General features: G+C 50.0%; 1 protein-coding gene across 1 annotated transcript; it reads left to right on the top strand.

Annotated features, from left to right (window-relative positions):
- Positions 1 to 315: 315 nt before the first annotated feature.
- Positions 316 to 14,453, top strand: mmp15b (matrix metallopeptidase 15b). Its single transcript, XM_084681928.1, has 11 exons — positions 316 to 891; positions 1,298 to 1,500; positions 5,846 to 5,994; positions 6,115 to 6,237; positions 6,491 to 6,798; positions 8,254 to 8,415; positions 8,547 to 8,752; positions 10,829 to 10,967; positions 12,361 to 12,511; positions 12,722 to 12,840; positions 12,988 to 14,453. Exons 1-11 carry the CDS (start codon positions 885 to 887, stop codon positions 13,476 to 13,478), a joined length of 2,058 nt encoding a protein of 685 aa, XP_084538054.1. The 5' UTR covers positions 316 to 884; the 3' UTR covers positions 13,479 to 14,453.
- Positions 14,454 to 15,039: the final 586 nt, after the last annotated feature.

The following is a 15,039-nucleotide window of genomic DNA, read 5'->3' as shown; positions in this document are numbered from 1 at the left end:
TCCACCGAGAGAAGATAATTCACTTTGATGTACTGCACAATCCAGATGTGATGTTGACTTCTTGGTGTGGTCCAACCTAGACCCCTTCAGCCAGCCTCACAGCTGAGTCACTGCATTACTGATATAACTGTGTTGTATTGACATACCAGTTATTGTACCTGGGATTAGAGCTTGACAAGGTTATCCTGAATCAAAGGCTAACGTGACTGATATATATTTTCACTTTAATATCAATATTGTTTGTAATTTAGATACGTATCAGCCCAGAGGAATACAGACATGTATACACATACTCTGGATCACCTGTGAGAGTTCAGCCTGTGTGACCAGGCCGAGGGGGGAGGTCTGACTTCCTGACATCCGCTCCCTCGTCCCCTCCCCTCGTGATTTGATAGACGAGCTGACTACCGCTACACACACTGAGTGGGACCGACGAGAGCCACCAGGAAAAGGGCCTGCGCGATCGGTGTCCCGCAATAGAAAAAAGGGAACTTCACCAGGCTCTAAAGACAACCGGGTAGTTGACCGGATCCAGAAAAACTGCGGGGGGAAAACAAAATTTAACGGGCAGAAAACCATCATATAAAACCTTTACAAGAGGGACCGCTATTCGAAACAGACGTCGTAAGGATTGCAGCTGGTCGAGAAGGGAAAGTGGTCAGCAGCAGTGAACTTTAATGTGTTCTCTTATCTGTGAATAATACTCTAGTCATTGTTTTGCCTCCCGCGGTCCCATTCTCCCGCTGCACTTGGACACCGTCTTCGGTTCACTTTTGCAAGAGGAAACGGCGGTTTTATTTTAACCCACCTGCTTGGTACTATTGCTTCAGATTGACACACATATTGTTTGCAGCGAGCGGACTACAGCTAAAACTGAGTTATGCATGCTTGGTAAGTGCACCTCGAAGGTTAATACTTTGAACGTAATTAAATAGGTCGTCTCCACTGTTCACTGAATACTGGAGGCGAGGTAGGACACGCCCGCCAGTAACAGGCTACCTAGAACTTGGGACCACTGGCACCAGCTCAGGTCTGATGGTGTAGCCTGCAGTTGTCCTCGGAGACTTGACTGGTAGAGAGTACAGAGTAGACCACAACCACGGAGGGCGGGACAGGTCTAGTCTCCCTTCTAACGAAGGAGAATCCATTGTTCGTGGATATTAACTGATTTAAGGGAAGTTCGTTATCTTTTTAGATGACCGCGCCAGAGTCAACAAAGCCTTTTCCCCCTTCACCTTTTCTGCGCGAGACCTAGGGTCAACAGAACTTAATCATCGACCCAAACTTCCGCACCCAGGGTTTCCGCGTGGAGTCTGTAAGCCAGGAGTTAATTTCGGTGACCTCGTGAGTGACCGGACTGGGATCTGGACTATGATGGCATCCTCGTGGGACATCTCGGCGTGGTTGCTGTGGAGACGGGTATTGCTTTCTTCACTCCTGGTTCTGTGGGTCAGCGGTCCCCGGTCTGAAGCGGGACAGGATGACGCGTTCCACGCCGGGGTAAAATGGACTAGCCTCCATCCAAATAACAAACAACTACATCAGACAACTTAATGTTTACTTTTGTGTACTTGTGCGTCCTAAGGATGGATCTAACATAACAAAAACTCACGTAACCCATGCATTTATACAATAGGCCTTTAGCCGTTTATTTATATTTTTGCTGACACTGCAATTTAGCTACAATACATTCTTTGAGATGTTGCTCATCAATGTTACACAGCGTTTCTGGTGCATGTTGGGTTTATGTCCCTCTGCCATCAGTTATAAGCGCTGTTGAGCATTTAAAGCTGGTCACTTATTCTTACGCACATCTGGAATGAGACTATCCACCTCCCATTCTCTCTTTTCATGACCAGATAGAGTACCTCACCTACGTACGTGGCTCAAAACACACAAACCCTACTCATTCCCCCCGTGGCTTCCGCTCTGACACGCTGACACACTTACTCAGAGGGCGTACTACCAGTTAGTTAGTTAATTGATCTGGGGATGTCTATGCTATAGGTTATACAGTTCTGCTATTGAAATACACTTGATTGACATCCACTTGGCTCACCATCTCTGTATCTCTCATCTCTCTAGACTTGGGATGTCTGTAAAAACGTCTTGTAGTCCGCTTTTGTAGTCCACATTTGTCCAAATCAGTGACCAGTGTGTAGTATGTCTGCTGATGTGGGCTGTGTGAGCAGTGGAGGGACCAGGGGTCTTCTGACTGGAGAAGCCTTTGTGTTATTGTGGTCTGGGTGCATGTTTGTGTTATTGTATAGGTCTGCCTGTGTCTGTGTGTGTGTGTGTGTGTGCGTGTGCGTGTGGACTTTGCCCCAGCTGCTGCCACTTAGCCCAGTTGTGTTGACATTAGAGGCCAGCCAGCCTTTCTCAGCCTCTCTCTGTGGGTTTGACTTTATATAGAGGCCAGCCAGCCTCTTTGCTTGGTCCCCCACTTCAGGCATCAACAGTGATACAATCTCATTGGACATCAGTCGTGTAGTTAGAGTACAACAAAGACATAACCAGTAATAAGTATGACAATACTTAATAATGAACCAGCACTGCACCACATGTTTTGATGTTCTCTCCTACCTCTTGAGAGCCAGCCAAGAAGAACAATAATGAACAGACACAATAACCTGTAGTAGTTTACACCCTCTGACAAACAGGCAGGCGGACTGCCCAATGCCTCCGGCTCACATTCCTACACTGGAGTCTGGGGATAACCACTGAGGAGTGTGTGTGTGTGTGTGTGTGTGTGTTTGTAAGCAGACTAAGGCATTCCAGTGCCAGGTATGAGGTTGGGAGGTGGGAGGTGCACAAGTTATGTAGTGGTGACCTGGCAGTGTTTACCTGAGCAGAGACAGTCATAGGGGGGGCTGTCTACCAGGCCCTGGCCCTGCCTTAGCCAGCTCCAAACCCGATTCTGCAGTGTCAGGTCCTAACATGCTACATCCTGCTGGGCTAGAAGGACACTGTATATGGAGGAGCGGTTGTATAGTGGTGTGTGTTTTTGTTAGTGTGTGTGTTGGCTGGGAGGGGGGAAGGGGGTGGGTAGGCAGAAGGGAGGGCTTCTGTAGAAGGATTAATAAACAGATCTACTAAAGGAATAGCAAAAGTAAGGAGACGAGTAAATAGAAGTAGGAGAGAAAGAAAAGGTTGGGTACAGGAGTAGTTGCAAAGGGAGGAGGAAAGTTTATTTATCTGCCACCAGCTTTTGATGAGGTGTGTGTGTGACTAAAGTGTGTGTGCGAGCATGTGCTTATTACGAGAGGTTTGTTTGAGTGTGTGAGAGAGAGAAAGTGGTAGAGAAGGAGAGAGTGAGAGCGAGATAGAGGGAGGGATAGAGAGTGACCTGGTCTCTTTTCAGTCGTGTCATGTGACATGTGAATGTGACAGCTGTGTTCCAAACGGGCCACAAGCAGAACCAAGGGAAAGCATTCTGGCCCGCACTGCTCCCTGGATGACATGGCACAATGGAGCCTCTTGTCTGGAGAGAAGGAGTGAGGGGAGAGGGAGTGAAGGGGGGGGGGGTGTGTAAAGGATGAGAAAAAAGGAGAGGAAGAAGGAAGGGAAGGAAGGAGAGGGATAAGCAGGCATGGAGAGGACAGGGAAAGAAGGAACGGGACAAGGTTTATCAGGTCCACAGGACACGGGGAGCTGCTGTACAATCATTCTTGCTGAAACGACCCCGTCTTTTCCCTTTTCCGTCTTAACCTCGGCATAACCTCTCTCTTTCCCTGTTTCTGTGCCCTTTTCTCTCTCCCCCCAGTGTCTATCTCTTACTCCATCTACCCTCCATTTCTTTCCTTCTCTCTCTTACTCTTTCTCTCTCTGCCTCTACCCCCACCCCCTGTCCAGTCTGTCAGTCTATCAGTAGAATCTCGAAAGTGCCCAATCTTAACATTCCAACCAGCTCCTCCTTTCTCCCCAGTGGTTGGCTTTTGCCATTGGCACAGGGGGCTCTTATTGCCGTGTTGATGCATAATGGGATGTGATGCAAAGGGGAAACGCTGCTCGATGCTGTCTCCTGGTTGGCTGGTCCGTGGTTGGCTGGTGCTTGGTGGGCTGGTTCCTGCTTGACTGACTGCTGGTTGACTTGAATTTGTTTGTATGTGTGTATGTATGTAACCAAGCCAGCTCACAAAGACCTCTACTTAACTATGGTCCCACAGTGACTGAACTGTCACAGTGTTGTGTGTGTGTGTTTTATATCCTTCCTCCCCCTCTTTCCCTCCGCTCTACTCCTCTCCCCCTCTCTCCCTCCCCCCTCCCCCTCTCTTCATCGCCTCTCTCTTAGCAGGGGGGACATGGCAGTAGACCAGCAAATAAAAGCTCTCTGCATTTGTTAGTGTCTTGGCTGACATTGTGGTGGACGCTGGCAGGCTGAACACACACACACACACATACAAACACACACGTTCACACATGCACACACGCACATTAGTTCGTTTTACAACTCCTTGTAAATTGCTGTGTGCAGGGGGCAGTGGTTTTGGCAGGTAGGCTCAAGGTCTTCTTGAAGGACCCGCTGATAGACCTACACACACTTCCCTCCTCCACATCCCTCTCATCCCCTCTCTCCTCATGTCCCCTCATACCATCCCATACTCTCCACTCCTCTCCTCTCTGAGATCAGAGAACAGAAGAGGCCCTTTTTCAAAGGATGAATTCCATCCATCAATCCACAGCCTGCCATGGGCTTTGTGACTGTTACTTACACAGTAGTGTAGTACATACTGAAGAGAGAGGAGGAAAGAGGGGGAGGGGGCAATCATATTGTTATGTATATGTTTCCCCTGAACATACCTTTTTACCTGCTAAACTATCACAAACTCCTGGGTTGGTGTGTGCACTTTTGGTCAACAGTATGTTGTATGTATGTTGAGTGTACGATGTGGGCCGATACAGGGATCTTTTAGGACTCTGTGTGAGTCTGTTTCTGTGTATGGTGGAGGGGGGGGGGGGGGGGGGGTTGAGGACGACAGAGCATCAATAGACACACTGCCCCTAATTTGTGTTTCAGAGCACAGCATCTGCCTGAACAGATGGTAGGAGATGATATATACTGGGTTATCTGGTCCAATATACTGGGTATCTACCATACAATGTTCTGGGTTATCCAATGTCTCTGTTGAACTACAGGTCATACATGTTCCCTGTGTGTCTCAGGGAGAATCTTGTTCTCCCTGGCCCAGAGAGATAATATGTTGTGTGTGTTTGTACGTGTAGTTTTGTGTGAGTGCATTTTAGTGTGTGTGTCTCAGTTGTTGCATCCACTGTAACAGGCAAGTGATTCAGTGACCACAGGCCAGGGTTGTGTGTGTCTGATCCACTTAGACTGTAGTTAGTGCTAATGACATAATTAGAGATCAGTAATTTGGAGGCTAACCTCCTGGAGTGGCCTTCAGAGGAAATCCCCCCCAACTCTCTGGCTCCCCCCCCCCCCCTTCCTCCCACCAGCGCCCACCAGCTGGGATTTGTGGTCTGGTCATACTCGTGCCACTGGTGAAGTCCAACACACACACATACACACTTCCCCCCTTGCCCCCCCCTCCACAGGCATGGTTGAGGATGTACAGCTTCCTCCACAAGAAGTCTCACTGCTCTGTACACCCCCTCCTCCACAGGCATGGTTGAGGATGTACAGCTTCCTCCACAAGAAGTCTCACTGCTCTGTACACCCCCTCCCCCCTCCTCCACAGGCATGGTTGAGGATGTACAGCTTCCTCCACAAGAAGTCTCACTGCTCTGTACACCCCCTCCCCCCTCCTCCACAGGCATGGTTGAGGATGTACAGCTTCCTCCACAAGAAGTCTCACTGCTCTGTACACCCCCTCCCCCTCCTCCACAGGCATGGTTGAGGATGTACGGCTACCTCCCCCAGGCCAGCAGACAGATGTCCACCATGAGGACAGCCCAGATCCTGGCCAATGCTGTGGGGGACATGCAGCGCTTCTATGGCCTGGAGGTTACTGGCACCATGGACCCTGCTACCATCACGTAGGTCAAACACATAGACACAATACACACGCACACACATGCACACACAAACACACACACACACACACATGCACACACAAACACACACACAGCAACAGAACATCCTGTTTGTTGTTCCAGGGCCATGCGGAGACCCAGGTGTGGTGTGCCTGACAAGTTTGGAGGTCAGATTAAGACCAATGTGAGGAGGAAACGCTACGCTCTGACTGGACACAAGTGGAACAAGAGTCACCTGACATTTAGGTACAACCCTCCCTCCCTCCCCTCTCTCCCTCTGTCTCTCTCCCTCCCCTCTCTCCCTCTGTCTCTCTCCCTCTCTCTCTCGCTCTGTCTCTCTCCCTCTCTCTCTCGCTCTGTCTGCAGTTCTCTCTAGAAATGTTCTTAAGATATTTCCAAAGGCTTCACTCCAAGATAAGTATCAACTCAAGTTTATTGTTTGGGAAATATAAGTTTATTTCGATATCCCCTTCTCTCCCTTCCCTTCCCCTCCGCACAGCATCCAAAACTACACCCCCAAGGTGGGGGAGTACAATTCATTTGAGGCAATTCGTCGCGCTTTCAAGGTTTGGGAGAAGGTCACTCCCCTCTCTTTCGACGAGATCCCTTACCAGGAGATCAAATATGGCCGTCGCAAGGAGCCCGACATCATGATTTTCTTCGCCTCCGGTTTCCACGGTGACAGCTCACCCTTCGATGGCGAGGGCGGGTTCCTGGCTCACGCCTACTTCCCTGGGCCCGGCATGGGGGGAGACACACACTTTGACTCAGACGAACCCTGGACCCTTGGGAACCAGAACCTGCAAGGTGAGGGGGAGAAAGGGAGGTAGAGAGAGAAGGGGAGGGGGAGGGGGGGGTAGAAAGAGAGGTGGGGGGAGATCAATCTCCATGTGACACAGTACTGTGTCAAGCCCTGTTGTTAGTACTGCACTGCCTCTGCAACACATTGAGAATATCTGATCCCCTGACATAACCCTCCCATACCCCCCCCCCCCCCCATGCCAGAATTGGTCTGAGCCAACCTCATCATCAACATAATCATCTGCAGAGTTCTACTGTACAAGCTACCTTCATAAAACTTCAAAGCCCGTGGAAAGCTATGACATCATAGTATGGCTCATATACACCAGCTGTATCTGCTCCAGCTGTAACTACCCCTGCTCAAAACCAGGGGATTCTGTTACCCCAAAGGAGGTCCCAGTCCTGTTTTACCCCAGCTGTGGTTTTATTATTACCCCCCCCCCCCCCCCCCATGGGGAGAGGAGGGCTACATATGAGACAGACAGAGGAGTCAACAGGATAGGCAGACAGAGGGACAGACTGACTGAGCTCAGCTCCTAACATCCCGGGACCCTTTGAAGTTCCTAAGCCTCATGGTTGTCACGGTTACCTCACAAAGCCCTCTTTATTTTTCCTTGAGACTTTCAATCTCTCCACCCCCTCTCTCTTTCTCTTTCTCATTAATTCTCACTCCACCGTTTCTCTTTCGTTACTTTTTACACTTCAGAGTCACATGAGTGTACTGAGGACTAAACCTCAACTAGCTGTCAAAGGAGTGTGTGTGTGTGTCGGGTGTGTTCCTGTGCCGGCTGTCCTTGTGTGTGTGTGTGTCAGGCTGGGGACAGAGAATGGTTTCAGCTGATTACAGGAAAGGAATTCTGAATATCCTTGGATCCACAGCAGTGACATCATTGCGTTTCAAACCCTCAGGATAGGCTGGTCACGGCCGACATCTGACCAACCACGACCAGCCTGCCCTCACATCACACAAAATGGCTGAAGGGTCATGTTGAAGTTCCCTGTAAGCTGTGTCCGGGACAAAGCAGCATTCATAGGGGAAGTTCCAACCAGGCCTGGCCGTGCTTCAAAGCACGACCCAGAGATTGTCTCAACTCAACACACAATTTCCATCAGCATTTATTTTCGCCGGGTTTCTACAGGATGTAACTAGAGGAAGTTGAGACTGCGGAAGTTGACACTGCGGTCACTGTGTCATCAATACTTTGATTAGTTTGAGGGTGTGCATGTGTACTGATGTCTATCTGCACCCATTGGTGTTGGTTATAGAGGTGTCATCCATCATCTACATATCTGTCTGAACCAGCTGATCAAAGTAGCCGATAAGTCAGTAACAGTCTCCTCATAGACTGTTACTAACTATCCTCATAGTCGCTTCTTGCACTGTTCTGGACAACACTTAAGTGCTGTCTGTTTCTTTCTCCTTCCCATTCCTACTCCTCCACTCCCCTCCCCCTCCACCAGGTAACGACCTCTTCCTGGTGGCTGTCCACGAGCTAGGCCACGCCTTGGGCCTGGAACATTCCAACAACCCCATGGCCATCATGGCTCCCTTTTATCAGTGGATGGAGACAGATGACTTTCAGCTGCCCGAGGATGACTTGAGGGGTATACAGCAGATCTATGGTGAGGGTCGGGGGGTATTTGTATAGTATCTGGGTATATATAAATACATTTTTGGATTATTCAGTATGGTGCATGCGAAGATTCTAGAGTTCCATAGACATGAAGTCTTTGCCCCCCCCCCCCCCCCCCAGGTCAGCCAGGCGGCACCCCCACCCAGGCCCTCCCGACAGTGACCCCCCGCCGTCCGGCCAAGCCGGAGCCCCGCCCCCCCCAAACCCCCCCTCGGCGTCCGGACCGCCCCCGCACCACGGAGCGTCCGGATCACTACGGCCCCAACATCTGTGAGGGCAACTTTGACACGGTCACTATGCTGAGGGGGGAGATGTTTGTCTTCAAGGTGAGTTACTGTGTGTGGGGGGGGGGGCATAAGGGAGGTAGAGGGAGGAGGGAAGTAGAGAGGAGGGAATTGTTTGTTTTCAAGGCAGTCAAGGGAGGGAGATGGGGCTGTCTGTGGCTAGGAGGAGCACCTGTAGCATCTGAGAGAAGCAGGTGTTGTCTGGTGGGAAGCAGGGGTCATAAGGAGCAGGGCCTGGCCTCCACCAGACCCTGTAAACCTCCACAACAGAACTCTTTACTGCCATGTTAACAAGAGGAGAGCCCTGGGCCCGCTGGGCTTGCGGAACTGCACTGTGCTACTCAACCTCCACTACCCCGTACATCACCACCCAACCCCATGCTACCCCATACATCCAATACAACTCCTACCAGCCCTACCATCTGCATGCTCAGACGGTCAGATCGGTGGGCCACACCTGGCCGGTAACCTAGTAACCTGGAACCATCTCCTGTTCTTCCTGGCTGCAGCTGGAGGGTCGTTAGAGCTTTATGCCGGCTGTATTATGGTCTGTCTGTCATGACAGGGACACTTTCATTTGACTGTTTCCTGCTGGTTATATGGTCTCCGACCAATGATAGGACTGGAAGGAGGAGTGAAGGGCAAGGCTTGGAACATTTTTACATCTGAATTATAGATGCAATTACTGTCTTATCCTCTCTGCTTCCTGTCTGTCTTGGTTTGGTCATATTAGACTCTATTCCACATTCTACACTCTATTCTGCTGGGCTCACTTCTACTTTACTCTGCTCTATCCATCTCAATTGTGTGAGACAGACTGGCTGACTGACTGGTTGGAGGACAGAAGTAGTTTGCCAGGAAGCTTCACCACAGCTTCATCATTAGCAGTGATAGACAGGTCTATTGACTGTAGCTAATGGATACCCTAGCTTGGTAGCCAATACACGTCTTAGTAAATCTGTTCTCTCTGTCTCTTTGTCTCTGACTGGGGCTTGTGCTTGGAGTGTGGTGTAGAGGAGTGTGTGAGTATCAATTAGTGTGTTTGTGTAAGGATCAGTTTGTGTGTGTGTGTGTGTGTGTGTGTGCGTGTGTGCGTTGTTGCTTACTAAGGTAATTGTGGATTACTCAGGGTTTTTTCCTCCTCTTGTTGTTAACTACCTTAGACATGTTTTGTGCTGACTTGAACAAACTCACCAGTTTACAGTTTTTTATACCAGTCCAGTCCAGAATAACATCATTATCCTCCTCCTCATATCACCTCCTCCTCCTCACACCCCCTTCTCCGGCCCCTCTTCCTGGCTGTATGCATAGGAGGGTTAAGGGGCTTGAGGGAATGGAGGGTCTATGCGGGGATGCAGATGGAGGGCCTAGAAAACTGGACTCTGAGAGTCTGGGGGTCTGGATGGCTGAAGGACTGGGAGTCTGGTGTGGGGGGTGGGGGGGGGGGGGGTTTAGAGGGCTGGAGCTCTGGATTAGGGGGAGACCACCCAGCAGTAGACGGCTTGTGAACCCCCAGACAAGGCTGCCAACATGGACTTGTGCATGTGTGTTGACGGTCAGCACTGTTAACACACCTTGTTAGCAGGGAACTTTACATTCACACACCCTCAGACACACATACAAAATGGGTCCGTCTTATTGGCCTGTTTGTGAATGGAGGACTATGGATAGAGTATGAATTGTGGGGAAGGGACAGGCACTTTAAATATAGAGGCGTTATAGTGGCTGATTGGCAGTGTTCCTGGTGTCCCTGCTCTCATGGGTATAGGGTGTGTGTGTGTGTGTGTGTTTGTGACGGTGGTTGGGGAGTAGTCTCTGGGCTCTGGACCTCTGCCAGAAAGAGATGGATATGGAGTGGGGAGTGAAGGGCATTCTTGAACACCTACCATGTGACTACAGAGAGTTACTAAGGACATTCAGACAGACCAAGATGCATAGGAAATATCAGACAGACAGATTGACAGGCAGACAGACAGACAGACAGGTAAGCAAACAGACTATTGGACTGAAAATCTAAACCACCTCCAATGCCTGTACTAGATCCTATGGACTGAGGGTGAGCGAGCTGAACGAGAGCTGTCACCTGATTGGCTAATCCTGTCCTTTCTGTCCAACCAGGGGAGATGGTTCTGGAGAGTTCGGAGAAACCGGGTCCTGGACAACTACCCCATGCCCATCGGACACTTCTGGAGAGGCCTGCCTGGGGACATAGATGCTGCCTATGAGAGACACGATGGGAAATTTGTCTTCTTTAAAGGTACTGCTCATGCATGCACACACACATACTACACACACTCACACCCGCACAGACTCACACATATCATGTTGTGTTCGACATCCTAGAGTTTCGAAGGATAGAGAGTCCCTGGACAGTGACAATTGTTGGTATGTTGTGGTAATAATCACAGAGAGAGAGACAGAGAAAGGCGGAGTGAGAGAGGCGGAGTGAGAAAGGGGGAGTGAGAGAGGGGGAGTGAGAGAGGGGGAGTGAGAGAGAGGTTGGAGGCTAGGGGAGAGGCTGGGAGAAGTTCACTGTTTGCAGGAATCAGACAGCTGGCTCTTTAAGACAGCTGGCTCCGCAGGAGTAAGCCTTCAAGGAATATAATGATGTCACTGGCAAGGCCTTCTGACATCTGGCAGCCATCCATCGGAAAGAAAGGAAGAATTAAAAGCAGAAACAGAAAGAGACGGAGAGCTGGCTCCACAGCATCTGGCAATTGTGAGTGAGGGCGAGGGAGAGATGGATGGAGAGAGCGAGTTCCATCGGCCCTGCCCTTCCCTCTTTCTCTCTCTGTCTGTAGACAGATGCTGAGTGGAAAGGTTTCGTTTTAAACCAGAGTGAAAACAGGGATGGAGGACAGAGCGTCCATGTCTTAGATACTGTAAACACGGCCTCTTGCTTCCACCCCCCTTCCACCTTCCCTAAAGAAAACATATTCATAACAAGCCTTCCCTAGTGCCCGGTTAAGCTCAAACCATGGATAGTCAGAGATTATTTTACACCGTTATATGCTGCTTGCATGCATCGCGCACACGTATGAGTGTACGTGTTTATGTACGTTATGTGTGTGGATGCTTGTGTGTGTGTGTGTGTGGAAGCCAGCAGATCAGCAGGTCTTGTGTGGGGTGGTGCTGGGTTAACAGTTTCCACAGCTCAGGTTTATGAGTAGGAGGGGAGGAGAAGGAAAGCCCCTCTGCACGCTCCATAAAGGAACATTAACCATAAAACCATTCACTCCTCCTCCCTTCTCCCCCACTCTCTTCATCCCTCTATCCCTCTCTCCCTTGTGATTTATTCTCTCAGTTTCCCACTCAATAACTATCCTTCTTTCTCTATTTGCCTTTTTAGTGTACTTGCTGTATCTATTCCTTCATCCTCCTCTCTACCTTTCTTTTCTACCTTTCCTCCCCTCATCTCTCTCCATTTAGCGTGTAGCAAGTAATAACTGTTCAGGGAAAGCTAACAGCTAATGCTGTGTATCACTGTGTTACGTGTATGATAACATGTTACTATGGTCTTCCAAGTAGCTAAATACTAACTTGTTTGCCAGTGTGGTGCAAAATGCTAATCAGTGTGCTATTGTGTTCCTATGGTCATCCATGTAACAAAATGCTAACCTGTATTCCCCTGTGTTCCTGTGGTCATCCAGGTAATAAATGGTGGCTGTTCCGGGAGGCTAACCTGGAGCCTGGCTACCCCCAGGAGCTGGTGGACTACGGCAGGGACATCCCTTACGACAGCATCGACACAGCCATCTGGTGGGAGCCGTCTGGGTTCACCTACTTCTTCCAGGGAGACTGGTAAGCAACTGCCCTCATACATCTGACTAGGTTTAGTTTACACATGAAAATAGAAGCTTTAGGGTAGACCTAGAAAAAACGTGATCATCAGGTGAAACATCCCTTTAAAAAGATAAGTTTGCCTACTTGGCTGTGAGACAGTAAGAGCACTGAACCCATAACCTAGCAGTTGTGTATCTTTAACAAGCAGTGATCGTTCTGCACCTGCAGGTACTGGCGCTTCAATGAGCAGTTGCGTGCGGCGGACAAAGACTACCCTAAATCTATCAGTGTGTGGGGGTCAGCAGTGCCCTCGTCTCCCAAGGGGGCCTTCCTCAGCGATGACGGAGGTGAGGGGGTGGGAGGATGAAGAGCGGGGGGTGTGTGCGTGTGTGTGTGTTTTAAAAGGTTGTTCATTCATCTAAGGATAAAAAAGCATCATCATGTTATGAAATGTAAAGGAGAGCCTTACCTCTCATCTCCCATCTCCCCTGCAGCCTACACCTACTTTTACAAGGGGTCAAAGTACTGGAAGTTTGATAACCACCGTATGAAGAGTGAGCCGGGGTACCCCAAGTCCATCCTCAGAGACTTCATGGGCTGCAGTGTGGACGTGGACGTGGACCGAGACCCCGACACGTCGGACCCGGGACGTAAACACCCGGACCTGGACCGGCCGCCCGTTAAACCCGACGCCACAGACAAAGACCGGGACAGGACCGGAACCGGCGGTACCGGTGGCACGGGGTCAGACACCAATGACGTGGACTATCGAGAGGAAGTGGAGGAGGAGACCAACGAGGTGGACGTGGTGCTGAAGGTGAACGACAGCGAGGAGCGAACCATGAATATCATCATGGTCACCGTGCCACTGGTCCTGGTGCTGTGCATTCTGGGATTGATCTACGCCATTATCAACACTCTGCAGAGGAAGGGCGCGCCACGCCTTTTTGTCCACTGCAAACGCTCCTTGCAGGACTGGGTTTGACAACTTCTGACCCTTGTACTTGACCCTAACATATTCTTTCGACCACTCCCCCTTCAACCACTCCACCTCACCACCTTCTTACCTTCATCAATGTGGTAGTAGATTTATACTGGCAAATACTGTACATACACACACACACACACAGACACGCACACACACAGACACACATTTTATACCACACGCACCCACTCACTATACCCCCATGGTGCTCTGCAATGCGTTGACTGTATTCTATTTATACCAGAGAAGTTTGCACATTGTTTTTCATGTTTTATGTTGAGGTTCATATTGTGTGAGATAGTTTATGTGTATTTGAAGGGTTTGTGACCTCCCTCCTCGGTCCTCCCTCCCTTCTCTGTCGTCCCTCTATCCCCTCTCCCTCTTCTGTCCTTTATCACTTTCTCCTCTCCTCTCCCCTTCCTGCTGCCTCCATCCTCCCGCCCTCTCTCCCTAAGGACTCAGCCCTCTACCGAAGATCAGAGGACAGACATAAGCAGGAGAGACACAAAACATGGCTGTGCTTTTATTATTTTATCTCGTGTGTTTGAGTGAACGGTTACACCCTGTTAGATAATGGCCCCTGCTTCTCAGGACTGTAACGTGAGAAGCCCCATGGGCCCCCCTGGCCCCTCCAGCTCCCCAGGGCCCCAGGCTCTTCTGCTAATCTTCTGCTCTCAAACACAGCAGGTGTGTGTGAACACTGCTAACCCGAGCCTTCACCTCCTACCATGAGCTTCAGGTCAGCCACTACTGGGATCCTTACATCTCAGAGAGAGAGAGAGAGCCCAGGAGTTAGGGGGAGATAGCTGAAAACGAAGGGGGGAAGTGAGACTGGGGGAAGGGAATGGGCCATCTGTTGGAGTTCAAAGAGGAGGTTGTGAAGTTCAGAAACTTTATCTGAGGAGTATTACTTCTGGATGATAGCCAGTAAGACTGAGTTGGTGCTGGTCTGGGTCTGCGTATACAGCCAGGGGAGGGGAGGGCTGGGGTGTGTGGGGCTTGAGGGTGAGGAGAGGCAAACAGATGAGAGGGGGGAGGTGTTGAGGAGAGACTGGCGTGGGGGCGGGGGTGGCGGGTGAGATTGGCCTTCGGTGCTTTCCCTGTTAGGACTCTTTCTGGCCTTGTGTCATGTGACCCACATTCTGCAGATAGCTCGACTGTAGCCACCCGCTCCCAGGGCCTGTACAGTCCTGATATGACACCACACACACTCCTGATTTAACACTACATACACACACACTCCTGCGACGATAGTACATAGGCACTCCTGATTAAACCCTACATACACACACACACACTCCTGATATGACACTATGCATACACACATACACACACTCCTTATACAACACTACACATAAACACTCTCCGGATACAACACACACACACACACACACTCCTGATACAACTCATACTAGATATGACACTACAAAAGTGACTCTTCAGACACTTCAGATCTTTTCCGCTGTGATTAAGCTGCCCTGTGGGAAGACTAGCAGAAAAAGAGAGAGAGAGATATGCTGGTAGGAAGGGCTCTATTGTCAGGCCTATCTACTTCTGAGAG

The sequence above is a fragment of the Hypomesus nipponensis genome, chromosome 19, assembly GCF_054491055.1.
Source record: "Hypomesus nipponensis isolate SF chromosome 19, ASM5449105v1, whole genome shotgun sequence".
Classification (NCBI taxonomy): domain Eukaryota; kingdom Metazoa; phylum Chordata; class Actinopteri; order Osmeriformes; family Osmeridae; genus Hypomesus; species Hypomesus nipponensis.
Note: the sequence above shows the minus strand (reverse complement) of the source record. Positions and strands in the feature narration are given on the sequence as shown.